The sequence below is a fragment of the Phalangium opilio genome, unplaced genomic scaffold (genome assembly GCF_054372755.1).
Source record: "Phalangium opilio isolate 3A_F unplaced genomic scaffold, DU_Popi_V2 ptg001170l_1, whole genome shotgun sequence".
NCBI classification, from domain to species: domain Eukaryota; kingdom Metazoa; phylum Arthropoda; class Arachnida; order Opiliones; family Phalangiidae; genus Phalangium; species Phalangium opilio.
The window spans coordinates 10,792,890-10,812,486 of NW_028324255.1; the positions used below are offsets into that span (position 1 = coordinate 10,792,890).

General features: G+C 41.6%; 3 protein-coding genes across 3 annotated transcripts; 2 read left to right on the top strand and 1 right to left on the bottom strand.

Moving 5' to 3' along the window:
- Positions 1–1,112: 1,112 nt before the first annotated feature.
- LOC149587228 (uncharacterized) lies at positions 1,113–4,864 on the bottom strand. The gene is made up of 3 exons (XM_089863705.1): positions 4,595–4,864; positions 4,236–4,516; positions 1,113–1,403 (listed from the first exon to the last, which is right to left on the bottom strand). The coding sequence occupies exons 1-3, from the start codon at positions 4,838–4,840 to the stop codon at positions 1,127–1,129; spliced, it is 804 nt and encodes a 267-aa protein (XP_089719831.1). The 5' UTR covers positions 4,841–4,864; the 3' UTR covers positions 1,113–1,126.
- Positions 4,865–11,393: 6,529 nt separating this feature from the next.
- LOC149587229 (uncharacterized) lies at positions 11,394–15,972 on the top strand. The gene is made up of 5 exons (XM_089863531.1): positions 11,394–11,479; positions 11,542–14,002; positions 14,054–14,309; positions 14,384–14,678; positions 14,724–15,972. Exons 1-5 carry the CDS (start codon positions 11,394–11,396, stop codon positions 15,970–15,972), a joined length of 4,347 nt encoding a protein of 1,448 aa, XP_089719657.1.
- A 361-nt stretch (positions 15,973–16,333) lies between these two features.
- LOC149587230 (uncharacterized) lies at positions 16,334–16,802 on the top strand. The gene is made up of 2 exons (XM_089863532.1): positions 16,334–16,390; positions 16,446–16,802. The coding sequence occupies exons 1-2, from the start codon at positions 16,334–16,336 to the stop codon at positions 16,800–16,802; spliced, it is 414 nt and encodes a 137-aa protein (XP_089719658.1).
- Positions 16,803–19,597: the final 2,795 nt, after the last annotated feature.

A 19,597-nucleotide genomic window follows, 5' to 3' on the forward strand; every position in this document is an offset into this window, starting at 1 on the left:
TCGATCTAGTCCCTCTAAATTAATTGGAAAAATTACATATCTACGCTTTTTCAAGAACAATTAATTTCATGATAAAATGTTTTCGGAAAATGTAACTGTTCTTGAAAAAGCGTAGATATGTAATTTTTTCAATTAATTTAGAGGGACTAGATCGATTAACAGTAAAATCAGTTGATCGAATTAAATATTTATTAAGGATTGAGTGGATAAAAATAACTAGAAAAAAAATTCAATATCTGAAACTTCAGTCAATTGATAAACCTCACACATATCGTTTGTTTTTTCGGCCTTGGTCCAAACCAAGACGTTTTTATATAATATAACGTTGTGCCGTGCCATATCAAATAGTCTCTAACCATTTTTAGAAACTAGAGAGAGAAATTGGGCAGTATGAGAAAGAACAATACGACGGTTCACTAAAGTACACTTGATATTACGTCATTTTGCAAAACCGCGAGTAAAAATGTTACTGTCCCTATTGAATTTGGCGCCATTGATTTTAGAATAATTAAAATGTTCCACTGCGAAGTGTGCCGGTCACGAATGGGGATGTAACGTCTTTGGGAACCTTTTAAAACGCAAAACCATACACGTACTCTCCCAAAAGTAATTAATGTAATGATAAAATGTTTTCGGGGAATTGAATTGTGGTCGAAAAGCCGAGATAAGTAAATTTTTGAAATTGATTACCAGTAAAATAATTTATTTCAACGGAAAACGGTAATGGAACGTTGTTTTTTCTTAAACATGCATTTAAGTTTCAATTAAAAAGAAAACGTAATATCTGATCCTTCAGACAAGTGATACCCTCAGTCTTATCGATACTTTTTAGGTCTTGATTCTAATCAAGACATTTTTGATTAATTAGTATACGGGTCTATGTCCGCTTAGAGATTCCCTAGTAGAAGAAATCTGTATTCCTTGCTCAATCTTATTTATTTCTTTACCAACGGTGAATATTTATTTAAATTATTTATTATTAGTGAATACATATTTTATTAAAGCTAGTGTAACAATTCAACCACAGTTACGTGTCAGTGCATCTCTCTGTAAAATTCACCAAATGGGGGCTTCATGTAGTTGCCAGCTTGAAGGTTAATTGGTTTACTTTAGTAATATCAAAGGTTCAAAATAAGAGTGAAAGTCGGCGTCTTCTAGTCCGGCGAACTTTGGAACGTTTTTGACGGCCGTATCTGAACGCTAATGTTAAATGACCGATGAAACAAGTCATCGAGGCGACGTACCCAATGGTCAGTATGACCATCGTTGATTTGACCTCGTCAAAACTCAGAACAAATTCCTTTTGTTGGTCCAACGTTGGACGGAATGTGTTTTTATCCAATTCGTAAACTGCTTCCTTTTGTTCCATTTCAATCAACTTTATCTCTTGCGTTTTGATAAATCTGTAAGCGAGAATTATAAGTGGCATTATCGATCGCGTTCGGTAATGACAGGAGCATATAATACCCAAGGAAGTTCACACCGCTATGTTATATCAAGACGAAATATACCAAAAGATCGCATAAATCACGAGATTTTAGGGTTCTGCTCTAACGCCGGTGTCAGTGGACAATAGAGAGCTGGAGAGAGCAAAATATCAGTGCCCTTAACCATTAGACATTTTTTCATTTTTCCGTTACGTTTCCATAAAATCATTCATTAGCTCTTCCGTTTCCGCTCCGTTTCCACAACTCCTTCATTAGCTCTTCCGTTTCCGTTCTGGTTCCGTAATACCAAAAGCGGATTATGCTTTACACATAAAGTACGTAAGTCCCACTTTTCCATAGCTTTGGCCATGGATTTCATGACATTCCCGAAGTTAAAATAAGCAGACGAAAAAAAAAAGGTTTTAACCAATCATAAGCCCCTAACCGTAGATAGCCGCTTTAATGCCAGACCAATCGGCGACGGCTATTACTATTTTCTTGCATTTGACCTTGACTCGACCTCACCGTCGACATAACCGGAAAGCTCGGAAGGCAAAGTACCGTAATCGTTCGTTAGTCGTTATATTATATTCAACGTTTTAAAGCTCAAGTTTCGAAAATTTTCGAGTCATTTAATAAGTCTTCAACTAAATATTATAAGATTTTTTTTAATTTCAACAGAAAAATAGCTCTGCGAATAATAGTAGACTCGAAAACTACTTTAAATTAAGCCTTGGCTAGGTATCAGCGGTATCCCGATTTCCGAGCCGCCGGCGGCCGAGCTCGCCGTAGCCGCGGGAATAGAAAACATTCCTCGTTAAAAACAGATACACGGCGTCTTAACAGTCCAAGAAAAAGCTACCCAGATTGATAAGATCTTCGTGCCTTACTCTCAAATAATCTTTCGTATTGTGAATAGTTTTAACTAAAGAATATTTCAGACACTCTACTCAATATTTATAGTAGTACCCTAATTTCAACAGAAAAATAGCGACGATAACTACACTAAGCCTTGGCTAGGTAACAGCGCTATCCCGATTCCCGAGCCGCCGGCGGCTGAGCTCGCCGTAACCGCGAGAACAGAGAAAATTCCTCGTAAAAAACAGATACACGGCGTCTTAAATAGTCCAAGCAAAAGCTACCCAGATTGATGAGATCTTTGTTCCTAACTCCCAAATAATCTTTGGTATTGTGAATAGTTTTATCTAAAGAATATTTTAGAAACCCTATTCAGTCTTTATAGTAGTTCCCTAATTTACGTACCAGGTAAATTGGTTCTTAAGGCGGAAGGATCGAAGGATTCAAAAGAGCCGCGTTACCGAATTTTGTTCCTCCGCGTAAGGGGAGGTTCTTTCCTAGGAGCTTAGAGAATATCGTGTAGCTCTCCCAGGCACCTGTTACGTACTTCATGTGTAAAGCCTAATCGGCTTCTGGTAATATAGATCTTTCTTCCTTCCGATTTCGTTTAAATCCGGCGGAACGGAACGGACTCAGCGAAAAACGGAGAAAAATCCGTTTGGTGCAGCTCACTAGAGAGCTGCAGAGAACAAAAGATCTGTGTCCGATCCGTTTCAATTCCTTAACCATGGATAATAAATGCGCGTGAGTTAATTTGTTTTCACGCTATAGGATTGGCAACTCCCTATCTCGAACGACAGCTTATTCTGTATATACGCTGTTACAAGATCGGTTGTCAGCACGAACATTGCTTAGTCTCTATGTAACCTAGCTTTGTGCGTGCTGAGAAGAGACGAAAAACTTCAGGATTTGAAATATCCGCGAGTTTTTTTAGATAGAGTTCACGGACCTCTAGGCCTTAGTTTTAAATACGTGCAGTATGCTGTAGGCAATTTCACACGTATTTGAAACTAAGGCCTAGAGGTCCTTGTACTCGAACTAAAAAAAATCGCGCATACTTTAAATCCTGAAGATCCTGAAGTTTTTCGTCTCGTGACATCTCGTACACAATTAGGTTACATAGAGACCTAGCTTTGCGCGTGCTGACAACCGATGCAGTAATAGAGTATAAATACAGAATAAGCTATCGTTCGAGATAGGGAGCTGCCAGTGAAAACAAAGTTCCTCGCGCGCATTCTTTATCCATGCCCTACCCATAAGACATTTTTTTCCTGTTTCCGTTCCGTTTCCATAAAATCGTTCATTAGCTCTTTCGTTTTTGTTCCGTTTCCACAACTCCTTCATTAGCTCTTCCGTTTCCGTAATATAGATCTTTCTTCCTTCCGATTTTTTTAAACGGAACGGACTTCGCAGAAAACGGAAAAAATTCCGTTCCGTGCAGCTCTCTAGTGGACAAGTCTTTAATGTCCGTTATTGGATCCCGTGGGGATAAGTCATATAGACGGACGCGAATTTATGCCTTCTTAAAGTATATTTCTTCTTGGTTATATCACTACATTGAGGGAATTAAATGGACTCTGAAGAGGTCGGCGAGCCGTTGAATCTTATTTTTTGAAAAAGTTGATCCCCTCCCATCCAGTCATTGATGTCAGATCTCTCTTTTGGTTGTTTTTGAGCCGTCCCGCTAGGCGTTTCTCCAGTCCTCACCCCGAGAGTTCAAGACCCCCGCTACGTGCGCTAGAAGAAAAGACTGTCGTTTTGCTTGCCCCAAGAGGGGGAATTGTAACGCCATTAAGGACTTTTTCCATAAAAAAAAATCCAAAGGTCCGCCGACCACTTTACAAACTCTTTAAAAGGCTAAAGTTCTCTTTCGCTACGTGCAGTTTTCACTTCAAATCGGAGGTAACATTATTCGTAGCATCATTGGTGTATTTTTAATTTTGCACTTACTTCCTGTTGATTTTCTCCTTGCAAGCGGAGTCTATGTGAGGAGAGTGCAGGGGTCCGAAGTTGGCCGTGAAGATGGGTGGTCCCTCGTGGACTCTGTCCTCTTCGATCAGTCCAAGCAGTTCCGTTCCCATTAACAGTAGGGCACCTTTCGTACAGAAAAACGCGAAATGTTTAGCTTCATGTACTCTGTCAATTGAAGGTCCAACTTGGTTCAAGTACAACAGATGATCAGTCTCCTTCAAGTGTCTCCATATAAGGCGGGCTTTTGGGTCTAAAGACGTCTGTCAAATAGACAAGAACTCTTTTCAAAAGAACTGCAGCTAATATTTTGGCTTCACGACCATGAAATTAAGACGTACGTTCAAAAACGTTTCAATGTACGTATCTCCAAAAACCATGGGTTCCACTACGTCTAAATTGTCGGCCACGTCAGCCACGCTGTCCATCAAGATGTAATGGACATTGGCAAACTCGCAGTTCAGATACGTTTGAATCATAACCGAGAAGAGAAAAGCACACAATAGCCACGAACCAAAAACTACTTTGTATAGCAGAAATTTACTTGACTTGATTTCACCTGCAAAAGCGCGGTAGGCGTCAATCATTTTAAGAAAAGTCCCTCATTTGTAATCGGTAGTGACTAAAATACTATTATAGATGACTATTTTACGGAGCTCTGAACCGATGAACCATCTTCAATAGCTTAACGCTGTCTGAACAAGAGTGACTCTTTTACTAAAATTTGAGCCGTTAAAGCGACTTAAAGGTTAACGTGGCCTGAACTTGAGTGACTATTTTGCTGAACTCTAAACCACTAAACCCTCTTCAAAGGTCTCAAGCTACAGAATTGTTAAAGATGGCTCAGTGATTCAGTTCAATAAAAGAGGCACTCAAGTTCAGACCATGGATGAATTCCCATCTCTTACGTTGCACAAGGCGCCCTTTCAACATTGTCAGAAGTCCATTAAATTAGCTTAGGACGAAACCAAAGCGGAGTTTGGGACTCCTTTCTCTTGTATAGCATTACTGAAGAAGGGCGACACATTCGTCACCTCGCGATATCGTTTCTCAGATCTCCGGTTTAGGTACGACTCGTACGTCTGTTAACGTTGTTTTCGGGTCAAATAATGAGGCTTCATTGAAGTTAATTAAATAGTTTAATGGTTAAAGTAAAATAAGGTAATAGCCGTTACATTGTGTCGTCGCCGTTTCCTACCTCTCGTACGGTTTCGTCTTCATCAGAGGACGAAGCTAAATCGTCATGACCATCGAAGATAATCCATCGTTTAAGTTTATCTGCTGGTGCGGTGTTACGGTAGAACCGCTGGCTTCGTTGGATCTCCGGGAGGTCCTCGATAACGAACCTATAGTAAGGGAGTTTCTGTGCGATGACGTAGGGTCCCTTATATTTCGCGTTAGTTTTGCGTGGTTGTCCCGTTGCTGTCGGATCTTTTTCAACCACTACCATGTCGCCTACTTCATACGTGGGAGCCTTTGCTCTTTTAGCATTGTACCGCTGGCGTTGTCGTGCTTGGTCTACCTTGATGTGCTCTAGGGCTTGGTCCCTCTTCCGTCGGAGCGTTTCATCAACTGGCTGATCTAGTGCGTCGATCAGTGCGTGTCCCCTTGGGTGTCGTGACGGGAAGTTGAAGAGGACGGAGAATGGGGTACATTTTGTAGCTCTATGCATAGTATTATTGACGCTCCACTGGATTTGCGTGAGATGGGCGTCCCAATCCTTCTCATCAGCACGAGTGCATGAACTTGCTATGGCTGGCGTTATGGTCCTGTTATATCGTTCGACTTCCCCCGGGGAGTGGCTGTTGCGTTTTTGACGTGAACGATATTGGTCTCCTTGCAGAAGGTCTCGAAGATTCTGCTCGTGTAACAGGTGCCTTGGTCTGTTATAATTCGTCTGGGAGCTCCAAAAATTCCGATAACGTCGTCCAATACCTTTCGTGTTGGTCCGGCGCCCATATTTCGTACCGGACGCAGGATGGTGAATTTCGTAAAAGCGTCGACGATGACGATGAGATACGCGTTCCCTTTGTGCTGGTTACAAATGGGCCTAAATGGTCAACATGTAAGGTGTCCATGGGTTTCCCTATTTTGTCGATTGGGTGTAGAAGGCCTGGTTTCTTGCCTCCTGGAGACTTGTGGTAGAGGCACTCCAGACAGGACGTGATATACTTTCGGACGTATCGTTTCATTCGAAAAAACCAAAATCTTTCTTGTAGTTTCGCATACGTCTTGTCAAGGCCAAAGTGACCGATGTCGTCGTGGTTTCGTTTCACTATTTGCCAACGGGCCTTGTCTGGTACCACCCAGCACAATGTTGCCGTTGCAGTATCGTTGTGGTACGCGAATCGGTAGAGTCGCCCGTCCTTCATCGTGAAGTCCTTTTGGGTTTGAATTTCGTTTTTCGTTAGGTTAGTTTTCTTCGTGACCTGACGAATCATTTCCTGTATCTTCGGATCTTGTTTCTGGGCTGTTACTAACCAGTCTTCAACCGTGAGTGACATGTGGCAAATTTGAAGTCCGCTGACTATGTCGACTTCTTCGGGTTCGCCTAATGGGGCGCGACTAAGTGCGTCGACGTGCATCATGGACGTACCAGGGCGCTGAATGATATCGTAATGAAAGTCTTCAAATTTCAAACACCATCGTCCTATTCGAGGGACGATATTTTTCTTGGCAAATGTGTTCCTGACAGCGTTGCAATCTGTTATAATCGTGAAGTGTCTTCCCAATAAGTACACTCGAAACTTCTCTATCGCCCAACAGATTGCGAGGGTCTCCAGCTCGTGGGAGTGATATCTGGCTTCGTCTGGGGTAGTCCCGCGGCTTGCATAATAGAGAGGGTGCGTTCTTCCGTCTTGCTCCTTCTGCATTAGGACTGCTCCCAGTCCCAATTGGCTCGCGTCAGTATGCAGTTCCGTTTCCGCCTTGGGGTCGTAAAGTGCCAGAATTCGTCTTTCAATCAGTGATTTTAACGTGTCGAATGCTCCTATCTGTTCCGTATCCCAGACCCATGTGGCGTCCTTCCTTAATAATTGATTCAAGGATCCGGCGATTCGAGCGAAGTTTTCGATAAACTTCCGAAAATATCCAGCGAATCCCAGAAACCGTCTTACTTCGTGGACGTTTCTTGGCGTTGGGAACTTCTGAACGCATACGATTTTGGTCAGTCCGGGTTTCACCCCATCGCAGCTGACTTCCGAACCAAGATAATCGATCTTGTCCATTAAAAAGTGGCATTTCTTTGAATTGAGCGTCAGCTTTGGTTTTCGGAGTACGTCGAATACTTGCCGCAAATTACTAAGGCTTTCTGGCACCGTGCTCGCTGGTACGAGGACGTCATCCATATAGGCCATCGCTATAGTGCATCGTAGTTGTCCCAAAATCGTATTGATCATCCGCTGAAATACTGCGGGACCGTTAGTGAGGCCGAATGGCATTACCTCGAACTGGTAGTGGCCATCTGGTGTCACAAATGCAGTTTTCTCCTTCGATGAAAGGTCTAGGGGGATCTGGTAGTAACCTGACAAGTCTAAACTTGAGAAGAATTTGTTTCCTTGCAAACGCTCCATTTGATCTTCTAAGCGTGGAAATGGGTAAGCGTCGCGCTTGGTGATTCGGTTCAGAGCCCGGTAATCTATACATAGACGTTCGTCCCCACTTTTCTTGTTAACGATTAAGATTGGGCTCGCGTAAGGGAACTCTGATTCCGTGATGATTCCCATCTGAATGAGTTCCTTCATTTGCTCGGCTACCTTTTCTCTTTCCGAATGGGAGAGGCGATATGGGCGAAACGTGACTGGCTTCGTGTTCTCCAGCTCGATTTTCATCGTTGCCCGATCCGTTCGTCCTAAATTAGCCATCCCGTCAGAGAAAATGTCTCGGTATTCGTTGATGAGTTCGATTAGTAGTTTCTTCTCTTCGTTCGTAACGCTGGGTCCAATGGTTAGTTCTTGTTCTACGATTGGCGTTAATGTTCGTTTTTCCGTCCGCATGACTCTCAGGGGCGAGTTTCCTTCCTCTGCCATGCAAATCTCTGCCTGGACAATCTTCTGTCGTCGTTGAAAGGTTAATTCCTTATCCGACAGATTCATTATAGGTATAGCCAGAGGTGTATTAGGGGAAGTTACGAAAGAGGCCGAATTTCTGGATGGGCAAATGCTTTATAAAAGCGATGGGGGAACATAGAGCTACTCTTTATTTTTTAGCCCCCCCAAAAATGAGAGAGAATTCGCGAGGATAGCAGGGTAACGATATTGCCACCTAACGGATTGAAAATAGCGTCTGCTTAGTTTAGTGTATGATGTACAAGGCTTACTCAGTCAAGAGTCGTTTATTGTTAGAAATGGAACAATCGTCGGGAGGCGCGGACTTTCCCATTATTAAGAAGTTAATAGAACAATTAAAAAATGATCTCAGCTATTTTGTGACTTCCTCTGAAACTAGAGTAGCGTTGGTGGCCCATTTTTAAGTTCCAAAGCAGGGTAAATACCTTTCCGTTTAACATCCGATTTCTTTGGTGGTATTGTGACGGGGTTTATTAAAGTCAAGCACTGGGTTGAAACTGATTTAAAGCGCGGCAAAGGCTTAGCTATCTTTTCCGATTTTTCGCTACTTTTTGTCGGTTTTTTATCTATGTTACAACCTACAGACTTATTTCTCATATTTTTTTTGACCATTAAATAAAAATTACATTGAGTTGATACTTCTTCATAACTTTTAGAGCTGTTAATACTCATAATAGGTCGCGAAGAGTTTTCAAGCTTAACTTCGGAGGCCATTTTCTCAATTTCCCATGTTACTTCTCTTAACATCCACCAGGTAGAGACCTTAATCTTACTCCGTTGATTGAGGGGAGGAATTTTAACCCACCCAGCCGTTCCTCTTCCTCTCTCTCGTAAATAAAATGCCCCCACAGTGAGCCCTATGGCTCGTTCATAACTTCCCCTAATCCACCTCTGGTATAGCTGATTGTCCTAGGGCGTTTATTCGGGTGATGCTTCTGGGGATGCAATGTTCGTAACCGGGCGTTTCGCGTAGTGGTCGGCATTTGGATAGTGTAATATCTGTTTGTTTTATCTTTATCCACAATTTGAAGTCTATGCTTAATGCAATGTAATCACGAATTATTATCTGATTATTATCCATGGATAACTGATTAACCAAAATTCTGTGGATTATCTTGTCCAAACGCCGACCACTAGTTTCGCGCCTGTGCATTTCAACGAAAAGGTCGGCTTCCGGTTCTTTCCGCTCTCCGACGTGGACGTCAATAAACCCTACGTATTTTGGTGGTATGACTGTTGCCTCTTTGGCCCAAAGCTTCAAACGCGGTTTTGGGAGGTCTGGTATTTGCAGTTGCCTTAGGCAGTCATCTTCTTCCTCGACTGGTTTATTTTCTTCAAAGATGCGAACCGTGTTCTGGCGACGGACGATAACGATGTGTGGCTGTTCCGAAAAGGGTTGCCCGACCAAGAGTGGAATTTCCTGAGCTTCGTCAGGGACTACGTGGACTTCTACTTCAGCCGTTGCTAGATCAAGTTCTAGGGTTGCCGTGAAAACGCCAAGAATCTTCCTGACTCCTGAGCCGTAACCTTCAATCACCGCTCCACCTTCCGGCGGATTGTGATCTATGCCAAGTCTGTGGGCATCGCTGGCTCTTAGGGCAACGCATTTGCTGCCAAGATCTAAATATGATCTTACTTCGTGTCCGTTAAGGATAGCATCTTGGAAATACTTTTCGTTAGCATCGTCGTTAGTCTTATAGTCTACGTGAACGGTTGTTTTCGTCTCGGTTTTGCGACAGTCCTTCGGTTCGTGGCCAGTTTTGTTGCATTTCTCGCAACGTTGTCTACGCTGGAGCTTCGGACAATCTCTGGAGACATGTCCGTATTCTCTACAATTGAAGCATAGAATCTCGCCTTTGTCGTTTCGATCTGGCTTCCTCCTGAATTTCACTCGTTCGAGTTCCTTCTCGTTTGCGTAGCCGTGCGTTGGCTTCGGGTTCAGGCTCGATTGTTGGAAGTAACGGGGTCTGAAATCCCTTTTATCCTTGTCAAATCGTTCAGACTTACTTCTGTCCTTATTTTCTTGAGCAAGGGTTAACCTTTCTTCCATCGTCTTAATGCATTTCAGCAGTTCTTGTAGCGTGTTGTAATCTTGATTGCTGAGGGACGTGATCAGACGGTCGTCGTTAAGGCCCGTGATGGTATAATCTATCATGTCGTCTTCATGTAGCCCGCTTAGTCTAGCCTTGGCTACTTTATCGTGGTAGTAGGCTTCGATGGTTTCGTTTGGCTGTTTCATTCTTCTCTCCATTTCACGGTGAAGAGACTGATTGCCTTTCACGACGGGAAACCATTCCCTTAGCAAGTGCTTCCATTCGTCCCAGGTATGGTTGTTAAATATTTTTATATCAAAAATGTATAAATTATTGTTGGAATTATTCTCTTTGAAAAATGTAAAAACCCATGCTACCAGTTTTCATTTTCAGAGCGCTTCAAAAACCTTTTAGTTTAAATCTTTCCATCCTCAAAAAAAATACCAATGACGTAGGCGAAAAACCAAAATGTATAGAGATGGAAAGATATTGTAGTGAAAACCACCCAGGATGAAATTACCGACTAAAAATGAAAACTAGGGTCGCTGGGCAGAGGCGTGGTAGAATGGGGCTTAACCCCAAAAACTCTCCGACCTCCCAAAAAGAGGGAATTCACCCAGCGACTTAAAAGCAAGGTTTACTCAGTAAACATGTACAAAAGAAAAACGAAGTATTGTAAGAAGATGTTCAGTTGAAAAATAAAATTGTAAGAAGTAGCACGAGATTTTGCCTCTCCTTAACACGAAAAATATAAACGGAAAACTTAAACCTGAAAACTTCAACTCGCGACAGTTCTTTATAGTCCCAACTAAAAAGCTTAAACTATCAACGAAAAAATATAAACTTATGTAGGGCGAACTGAACTAATCATAAAAATCTCCCACATAATGGTGCCGAAACCCGGGATCACAAGAAATTAGTCGTGAGTGAAATATATTTAAACAAAAAATTAAACTAGAATTAGAAAGGAAGAGTTAGCAACTACTTGCGTGAAAAAAAATTAAATTACGGAAAAAACTTTATCCAACGCGTGCTAAAAAATGACCGCGGAAGAGCAAGCTGCTACAGCGGCCGCAAAGGCTTTAGCCGCCGCCAACAACCAGGAACTTATGGCCCTAAAAGCATCGCAAAAGGCAATAAGGACCTCGGTAACAAGAACTTGTAACCTGATCGACTCACTTCTGAAAGCTACAACCATAAACCGGATGATCTAGAAGATCAATTAGCGATTCTCGAACCAAAAGAAATTACAATGAACGAGATCGATCAACGAGTGGAGAACCTCACCACCAACACCGATGAAAGAGAAAAAGATGTCAACAGAGCCATGGACAACCGGGACAGAATCATAGGAACCAAATCCAAGGTCAACCGAATCCTTGCTAAACTAGCACCTAGACCGGTCGTCCAAACATCCAGCGCGGGGTCGACTACTTCCGGATCAAACTCCTCAGAAAAATCAGCCACCGAGCTTCCAACTTTAACGATGACCAAATTCAACGGGGATTTCACAAAATGGCCAACCTTTTGGAGCCATTTTAAATCAGCGGTAGACGACAGAACTAACATGTCAAAGGTGGACAAATTTACGTATTTGGTTTCTTTCTTAGAGGGTGAAGCGGCTAGTTCCTTAGACAATATGATAGCATCAGATGAGGCATACGATGATGCGGTAACAATGTTAGAGGGTAGATTTGGGAGAAAAGATATGATCAAAAATTCATTGATGAGCGCCTTAAAAGCTGTACCAAAAGTTAATAAATCTAGTGATACAAAGGGCTTAAGGAAACTAGTTGATACTTGCGATGGAAGTATAAGAAGTTTAAAAAATTTAGGGGTAAATATGAAAGAAAATAGTCTCAGTCTAGGGCCCGAACTATTAGAAAAAATACCAAAAGATATTAGAATTGATTATAGTAGAACCAAAAATGGAGATGAGGATTGGGATGTAGATCACATTTTGAAATTCTTGAGAAGGGAGGTGGAAACTAGAGAGGTATCTGAATCAATTGGTGGGGACGAATCGCACTATGGTAGAGATCAAAATAATAAAGATAGACAAAAAGATAAATATCAGCCTAAATTGGAAAGGTTCAGGAATCAAGGGTCCGCCTCAGCATTGACGGTTCAGAGGGGCTCTCCACCAAAAAATAATTATAGGAACACTAACCCACAGGGTAATTACTTTAGAAATGATGCCGGAAAGAAAACTTACTGCATTTTTTGTAAATGTGAGGATCACGCCTCGATTTGTTGTACAAATCACTCATTAGAAGCTAAAATGAATTTAATTAGATCAGAAAATAGGTGTTATAATTGCCTTAGAATGAGTCATGATGTGGCAAGTTGTTGGTCCCCATTTAACACTAGTAGGAAATGTGGGAAGAAACATAACGTTGTGGTCTGTGACCAGTTAGATGTAAACAGAGGGCAAAATAATCCAGTCAGAGAAAGGGGATACCCAGAAGAAGCCCACCCCACTCAAGGAAATTCAGTACAGATAGCTGTTAGTAATCAAGTAGAATGTAAGAAAACGGTTATGCTACAAACCGCTAGGGCATTAGCTATGAACCCAGAAAACGAAAATCAGAAACAACCTCTTAGGTGTCTGTTAGATGGGGGAAGCCAGCTGTCCTTTATTAAAAGGGACATATCTAGAGATCTTAATTTACCAGTTGTAGGAAATACCCTTCTAACTATCTTTAGTTTTGGGAATAAAGATGCACCTCAAGTAAATCGAAATGTAGTAAAAGTTACTTTACAAAACCAACAAAACCCATATGAATCGGTCAGCATAGAGGCAGTAGAAGTATCTTATATCTGTAATGCTTTAGTAAAACCACGCTGCGATGAAATTGAAAGTTACCTCAAAAATAAAGGGTTACAATTAGCTGATGAGCCAGACGAAAAGGCTAGCGATATGGGGATTTTGATTGGAGGTGATTCATACTGGGAATTTGCGTCAGGTCAAATAGAGACGTTAGGCAAAGCCACAGTGGCGCTAGAAACAAAGCTAGGTTGGGCCATAGCGGGACCCATAGAAATAGAAAGTGCGGGGGTAGAAACTTACTCCACTCTCCACGTTAGCGTAGAAGAACGCGCGGATAGAATCATGCAAAATTTGTGGGACCTGGAAGCTATAGGAATCCAACCCGAATTAGAAAATAAGTTAACAAAAGAAGAAATAGTCCAGGAGTATTCTGAAAATGTAAAGTTTGAAGACGGGCGGTATGTAGTTAAATTCCCGTGGAAAATTGATAGAGAGAACCTGCCTAATAACTATGGGGAGGCGAGGAAAATAATTAAACCCCTAATTAGAAAATTTGAAAACAATACAAAATTTCTCAAAGAGTATAGCGAGGTCATACAAAAACAAATAGATCTAGGGATAATTGAAGAAGTCCCGGAAGAGGAATTGGAAACTCCAACCTGTTATTATTTACCACATCAGGGAGTTATCAATGAAAACAGCGCCACCACAAAATTGAGGGTGGTTTTGGATGGTTCCTCCCATGAAAAGGGGAAACCCTCTTTAAATGATGCTCTACTGCCAGGACCAAATTTAAATCCTGACCTTGTAGGATTAATGATTAGATTTAGGACACATCCCGTAGCTATTACCGCGGATATAGAAAAGGCATATTTACAGGTTGGTTTGGATTAGCAAGATAGAGATATGTCCCGATTCCTATGGATTCAGGAAGAAGAAGGGAAAGTACTTAGTGATAGGTTCAGGGTATTCCGTATGACTAGAATCCCTTTCGGAGTGGCCCCCAGCGCGTTTTTGCTCGCCGTAACTATTAAAATGCATGCTAATAAATATGAAAAATCCGATCCAGAAGTCGCGAAAGTCTTAAAAATTAACCTGTACGTCGATGACGTAACTAGTGGGGTTCAAAGCGCAGAAAAACGTTGGGAAATATCAAACAAAATGAACAGAATTATGGGTGAAGCAGGTATGTGCTTACGAAAATGGAATTCAAATTCTAAAGAACTTAGATCAATGTGGGGGAGCGGGAGAAAAATTCAGGACCCGTAGCCATTTTCGGAAGCAATGAAAATTCCGGAAAACAGAAAGTACTAGGAATTAACTGGGAAGCAGAAACAGATGAGTTTTCATATAATTTACAAAAGTTGGTAGGTTATCTCATGAAAGTTGAAGTGACTAAAAGAGCGGTTTTGAGCTCAGTTTCCCAAATATTTGACCCCATGGGATTAGTAGGTCCTTTTACCCTCAGAGCGAAGCTATTGTTTCAGGAATTATGGAAACAAAAGGTCACCTGGGATCAGGAATTAGGTGGTCAACTCGCTACCACGTTTCAAGAGTGGTGTTAGGAATTGCCCTCACTTAGAAAAATAAAATTCCCAAGATATTTCCTAGACCAGCTTCGCGGAGAAATTAAAGAAATACAGATTCACGCCTTTAGTGACGCGAGTCAAGTGGCCTATGCGGCTACAATTTACCTCGGGATAGTGACAACATTAGGAGAAATTAAAACAGTTTTAGTCGTGGCAAAGACCAGAGTAGCCCCTCTCAAAGAAATGGACTCTATTAGTTCCATACCCAAGTTAGAATTAATGGGATGTTTGCTAGCTGCTAGATTAATTAGATATACTAAAGATTTATACCAAAATCAAGTCACGAGGACCCGTTTGTGGACAGATAGCACCATAGCCTTATTTTGGATTAAACAAGAAGCCAAAACGTGGAAACCTTTCGTTTCCAATAGAGTAGAGGAAATTCGGAGGCTAACCAACTCAAAAGACTGGAGTCATTGTCCTGGAGAGGACAATCCTGCAGATTTAGCCACTAGGGGTGTCAAGGCTAGTCACCTTCCCGAATGTAAGGTTTGGTATGAGGGTCCCAAATTGTTAAAAGGCGATCCTGAAAACTGGCCAAAAAGCCCAATAGAAGTTAACAACCAAGTGGTCGAAGCCGAGAGGAGAAAAGTAGTCTTACATTTGCAAACTAGGGAACAACAATTGATTCAGAATCTTATTGATTTAAACAAATTTAGCAAAATTAATAGGGTTATTAGAATAACCGCATGGGTACTTAGGTTTCTGAGACACGTGAGAAAAAAGGGGACAAAAATAATAGGGGAATTAAATTCAGAGGAATTAAAGAACGCAGAAAATCTTTGGGTTAAACACACCCAAAAAGAAATTTACCCAGACGAAATTAGGAAGCTAGAAAACCATAAGCCCTTTGATTCAAGATCAAAAATTGCAACTTTGAAACCGTTCATCAATGACGAAGATCTATTGTGTGTGCGGGGTCGAATAGAAGAAGCAGAATTTAGTTATAGGCAAAAACAACCCGCAATTTTAAATAAAAACACCAGATTAGCCGCTCTCCTGATGGAAAGAAGCCATAACGACGTCATGCATGCCGGAGTTCAAAGCACTATTACTGAGATTAGAGAGAAGTATTGGATAATTAGTGGTCGGCAAGTAGCCAAACAAATTGTAAAGAGGTGTTACCCATGTAAAAGGCCAAATCAAAGGGCAGGTGAAATGGCGGAAGCTCCGCTCCCTAAAAATAGAATCGTGGAGACTCAGCCCTTTGAAACAATGGGCCTCGACTTTGCAAAAACCCAACAGTCAAAATACTATTAAAGCCTATATTTGCCTTTTCGTATGTTCAGTAACACGATCTATCCATTTAGAAATAGTGCAAACAATGTCCACCGACGATTTTTTATTAGCAATGAGGCGCATGATAGCTAGACGCGGAATACCAAAAGTTATTTATAGCGATAACGCTAAAACCTTTGTTAAATCTAATGACGTTTTAAAAGAATTATGGAAAAACTTAAAAACAGAGGATATTTTGAAATTTTTTGGAAAGAAAGGAATTTCCTGGCAATTCATTGCCCCAAAAGCACCCTGGTGGGGTGGACAGTACGAGCGTATGGTTCGTAGTGTAAAATCAACCCTTAAAAAAGTATTGGGTAAAGCTCTTTTAAACCATGTCGAAATGGAGACAATATTAGTTGAGACTGAAGCTATGTTGAACTCCAGACCACTAAGCTATGTATATAACGAGGCTAGCGAACCCATTCCCCTTACTCCTGGTCACTTCCTAAAAGTTTCAAAATACTCCAAATGACATCAAAAGACAAGATCTAACTAAAAGACTAAAGTATAGACAGGCTCTCTTGAAGCGAGTTTGGAAGAGGTGGAAAACGGAGTATCGTATGGATCTCCGATCCGCTCACCAAAGTCACCATAGCCATTTAGCAAAAACAGAAACTCCATTTAAAAACAATGATGTAGTATTAGTGCACGAGGACAATATTCAAAGACAAAATTGGAAATTAGGAGTAGTGGTAGAAAGTCAGAAGGGTCGAGACGGTAAGGTACGATCTTGTCTCATAAGAATGTCTAACGGAAATATCATAAGGCAACCCATTCAATTATTGTATCCCTTAGAAATTAGTAATTAATTGACTGATGAAATTTGTAAAAAAAAATTATTTTGTTGAAAATGTATCAATATGTGTAAAAAATACTGCATGTGCTCCCTTCCGTATTTTTGGGGGGAGTGTTAAATATTTTTATATCAAAAATGTATAAATTATTGTTGGAATTATTCTCATTGAAAAATGTAAAAATCCATGCTACCAGTTTTCATTTTCAGAGCGCTTCAAAAACCTTTTAGTTTAAATCTTTCCATCCTCAAAAAGAAAAATACCAATGACGTAGGCGAAAAACCAAAATGTATAGAGATGGAAAGATATTGTAGTGAAAACCACCCAGGATGAAATTACCGACTAAAAATGAAAACTAGGGTCGCTGGGCAGAGGCGTGGTAGAATGGGGCTTAACCCCAAAAACTCTCCGACCTCCCAAAAAGAGGAAATTCACCCAGCGACTTAAAAGCAAGGTTTACTCAGTAAACATGTACAAAAGAAAAACGAAGTATTGTAAGAAGATGTTCAGTTGAAAAATAAAATTGTAAGAAGTAGCACGAGATTTTGTCTCTCCTTAACACGAAAAATATAAACGGAAAACTTAAACCTGAAAACTTCTACTCGCGACAGTTCTTTATAGTCCCAACTAAAATGCTTATAAACTATCAACGAAAAAATATAAACTTATGTAAGGCGAACCGAACTAATCATAAAAATCTCACACAATGGTTTACTGTGGCCAAGCCTTCATACCATACCTTGGCCGTCCCTTGCAATTTCAGTATTGCGTGGTTTATCTTCATCGTTTCATTCCAGTTTTACGCGTCACCCGTGTCGTCGACTTTATTGATCCAGGAATCGACGGTTTGATGCGGAGATTTGACTGGATCGAAGTCGGGGATTAGTTTGCTCCCATCGTTGTAATGGTGGTGTTGTTGTACTGGATTTGCCGCAGTTACGTTTCGAGGATTATTGGCTTGAAGAGCTTCTAATTGTAACTGATGAGCGTTCATAAGTTGAGTTTGTTGGGCGAGGTGCGCTTCCGACATGGCTGAAATTGATCGTTGTACCGCCGCGTCAACTGCCCTCTGTACGGAGTCCGAGAAGTCGTTTATGGAAATGAAACCCATAGGAGCAACCTGCTCACTCTCAGCTCCTGTTCGTGGCATGCTGTTATCTCGTGTCTCGTGAGAATGCAAAAACGTGGTTCTTCGCGATTCGCCTTCGTGTATTTTAGGCAAAGGTTCGTCTTGGCTGTTGATTTCGCTTGCGATGTCTTGATTATCGTGGAATGATCGCTGGTCTTCGTTTTCGTTGGAAAAGCCCAAGTTACGTTTAGAAAATTTCGTTCGTTGAAATTATCTGGATGGTTTTCTGTTACGCTGTCGTAGGATGAGTCAGAGTCGTCATCGCAGACTTTGTTCCCCTTTTCCTCCGTATCGTGGAAAAATATAGATTCTCGTCGTTTTGCTGAATCGCGGCTTTATCTACGTCGTCCAGGGTGTTACCGATATCGTTGGTCACTTCGTCTAAGGTATCGTCAGTCTGCAGATCAGCTTCCCGAAAACGTTGGGGCTTCTGTGACTTTACTTTGTTAGTTTCCCGGCTTATTGGTAATTCTCGATTTTCGCCTTTCAGTCGTCTACTTCGTCGTGTTGAATCTTCGTTATATTTGTTTCCTTTCACGGAGGTTATCATCGGCGTCGGCGTCGTTGTTGGTTCATAGGAAGACTTCCGTTGTTTTCTCAACCGGTTGTCTATACATGGCTAGTATCGGCAACGAGTTCGTTAGGCTTAGCGGAGCAAGCCTCGTGCGTGTTAGGGCCGGTGCCGTTCTCGATCTCGCGTGGGGTACGGGTTAGGCTTAGCGAAAAAAGCCTCGGGCGGCGTTAGCGCCATTAAAGTTCGTAGTTTTCGCGTATTTTACGGGTCTATCCCACTTCTGAATTGTTAACGTTGTTTTCGGGTCAAATAATGAGGCTTCATTGAAGTTAATTAAATAGTTTAATGGTTAGAGTAAAATAAGGTAATAGCCGTTTCATTGTGTCGTCGCCGTTTCCTACCTCTCGTACCAACGTCTCGGGAAAAAGTGTGTTGCCTCTATATCGGTAAAGCTCGCCTAACCTCTATCGTGTATCTATCTCGTGTTACCTGGGGTACTCGCTCCATCTAGGGGAAAATATGGAGGTGGCTATGGGCGCCGTTAACACGTCAATATCTGCCCTATTGGGAGAGAAACAGCTATTGGCTGAAAATGAACGCTGGATCTCTAAAGGAATGGAAAACGCCCCTTCCACTGGAAAAAACCGAGAAGAAAGACTTTCAAAGAGAGGAGCTCGAGATTTCTAACACTGTTATGAAAGTGGGAAAACACATAGGGATAAAGGAGTTCTTACCCCAGCCAAGAAGAGATATTATTTCGCCACATTTCCAGCTTTATTTCCAGTCCGATCGTAGGTCCGGAGTTAATCCCTGCCTCTAAATTACAACCAGCATCTCATTGGTTCTTGAAAACTCACGTCAGAGCGACTCGAATGACGAAAATTACGTATTTTCCGACTGAGAGGCGAAATAGCCCGGCCTCGTTTTCCGCCCCCTCCCCTTGAATTTTCAAAGGAATACTGGGGGTGCGTTCAGTAACGCTCAACGGAGACCAAACGCGTTGAGCTCCGTTGATCAACGTCATGTCATGTGACGTATTACGCTACTGAACGATTTTTCTGCAAACTTTTCGTTGTGTTGTCTGCTTACTGTTCATGGAAATGGATATGAGAGGGCCTGCTAATCGGAATAAGAGAAAACTCTGACCAGTAACTTAGCCAAGGCTTA

Excerpts from the sequence above, each read along its gene's own strand:
- LOC149587229 (XM_089863531.1), top strand. The coding sequence starts at position 11,394 with ATGACCGCGGAAGAGCAAGCTGCTACAGCGGCCGCAAAGGCTTTAGCC. Across the intron at positions 14,003-14,053 it reads TAGAAAAGGCATATTTACAG|GAAGAAGAAGGGAAAGTACT; the intron begins GTTGGTTTGGAT and ends CTATGGATTCAG. Across the intron at positions 14,310-14,383 it reads CAGAATTATGGGTGAAGCAG|GACCCGTAGCCATTTTCGGA; the intron begins GTATGTGCTTAC and ends AGAAAAATTCAG.
- LOC149587230 (XM_089863532.1), top strand. The coding sequence starts at position 16,334 with ATGGAGACAATATTAGTTGAGACTGAAGCTATGTTGAACTCCAGACCA. Across the intron at positions 16,391-16,445 it reads ACTCCAGACCACTAAGCTAT|TTTCAAAATACTCCAAATGA; the intron begins GTATATAACGAG and ends ACTTCCTAAAAG.
- LOC149587228 (XM_089863705.1), bottom strand. The coding sequence starts at position 4,840 with ATGATTGACGCCTACCGCGCTTTTGCAGGTGAAATCAAGTCAAGTAAA. Across the intron at positions 4,517-4,594 it reads ACATTGAAACGTTTTTGAAC|ACGTCTTTAGACCCAAAAGC; the intron begins GTACGTCTTAAT and ends TCTATTTGACAG. Across the intron at positions 1,404-4,235 it reads AAGGAGAAAATCAACAGGAA|ATTTATCAAAACGCAAGAGA; the intron begins GTAAGTGCAAAA and ends TCTCGCTTACAG.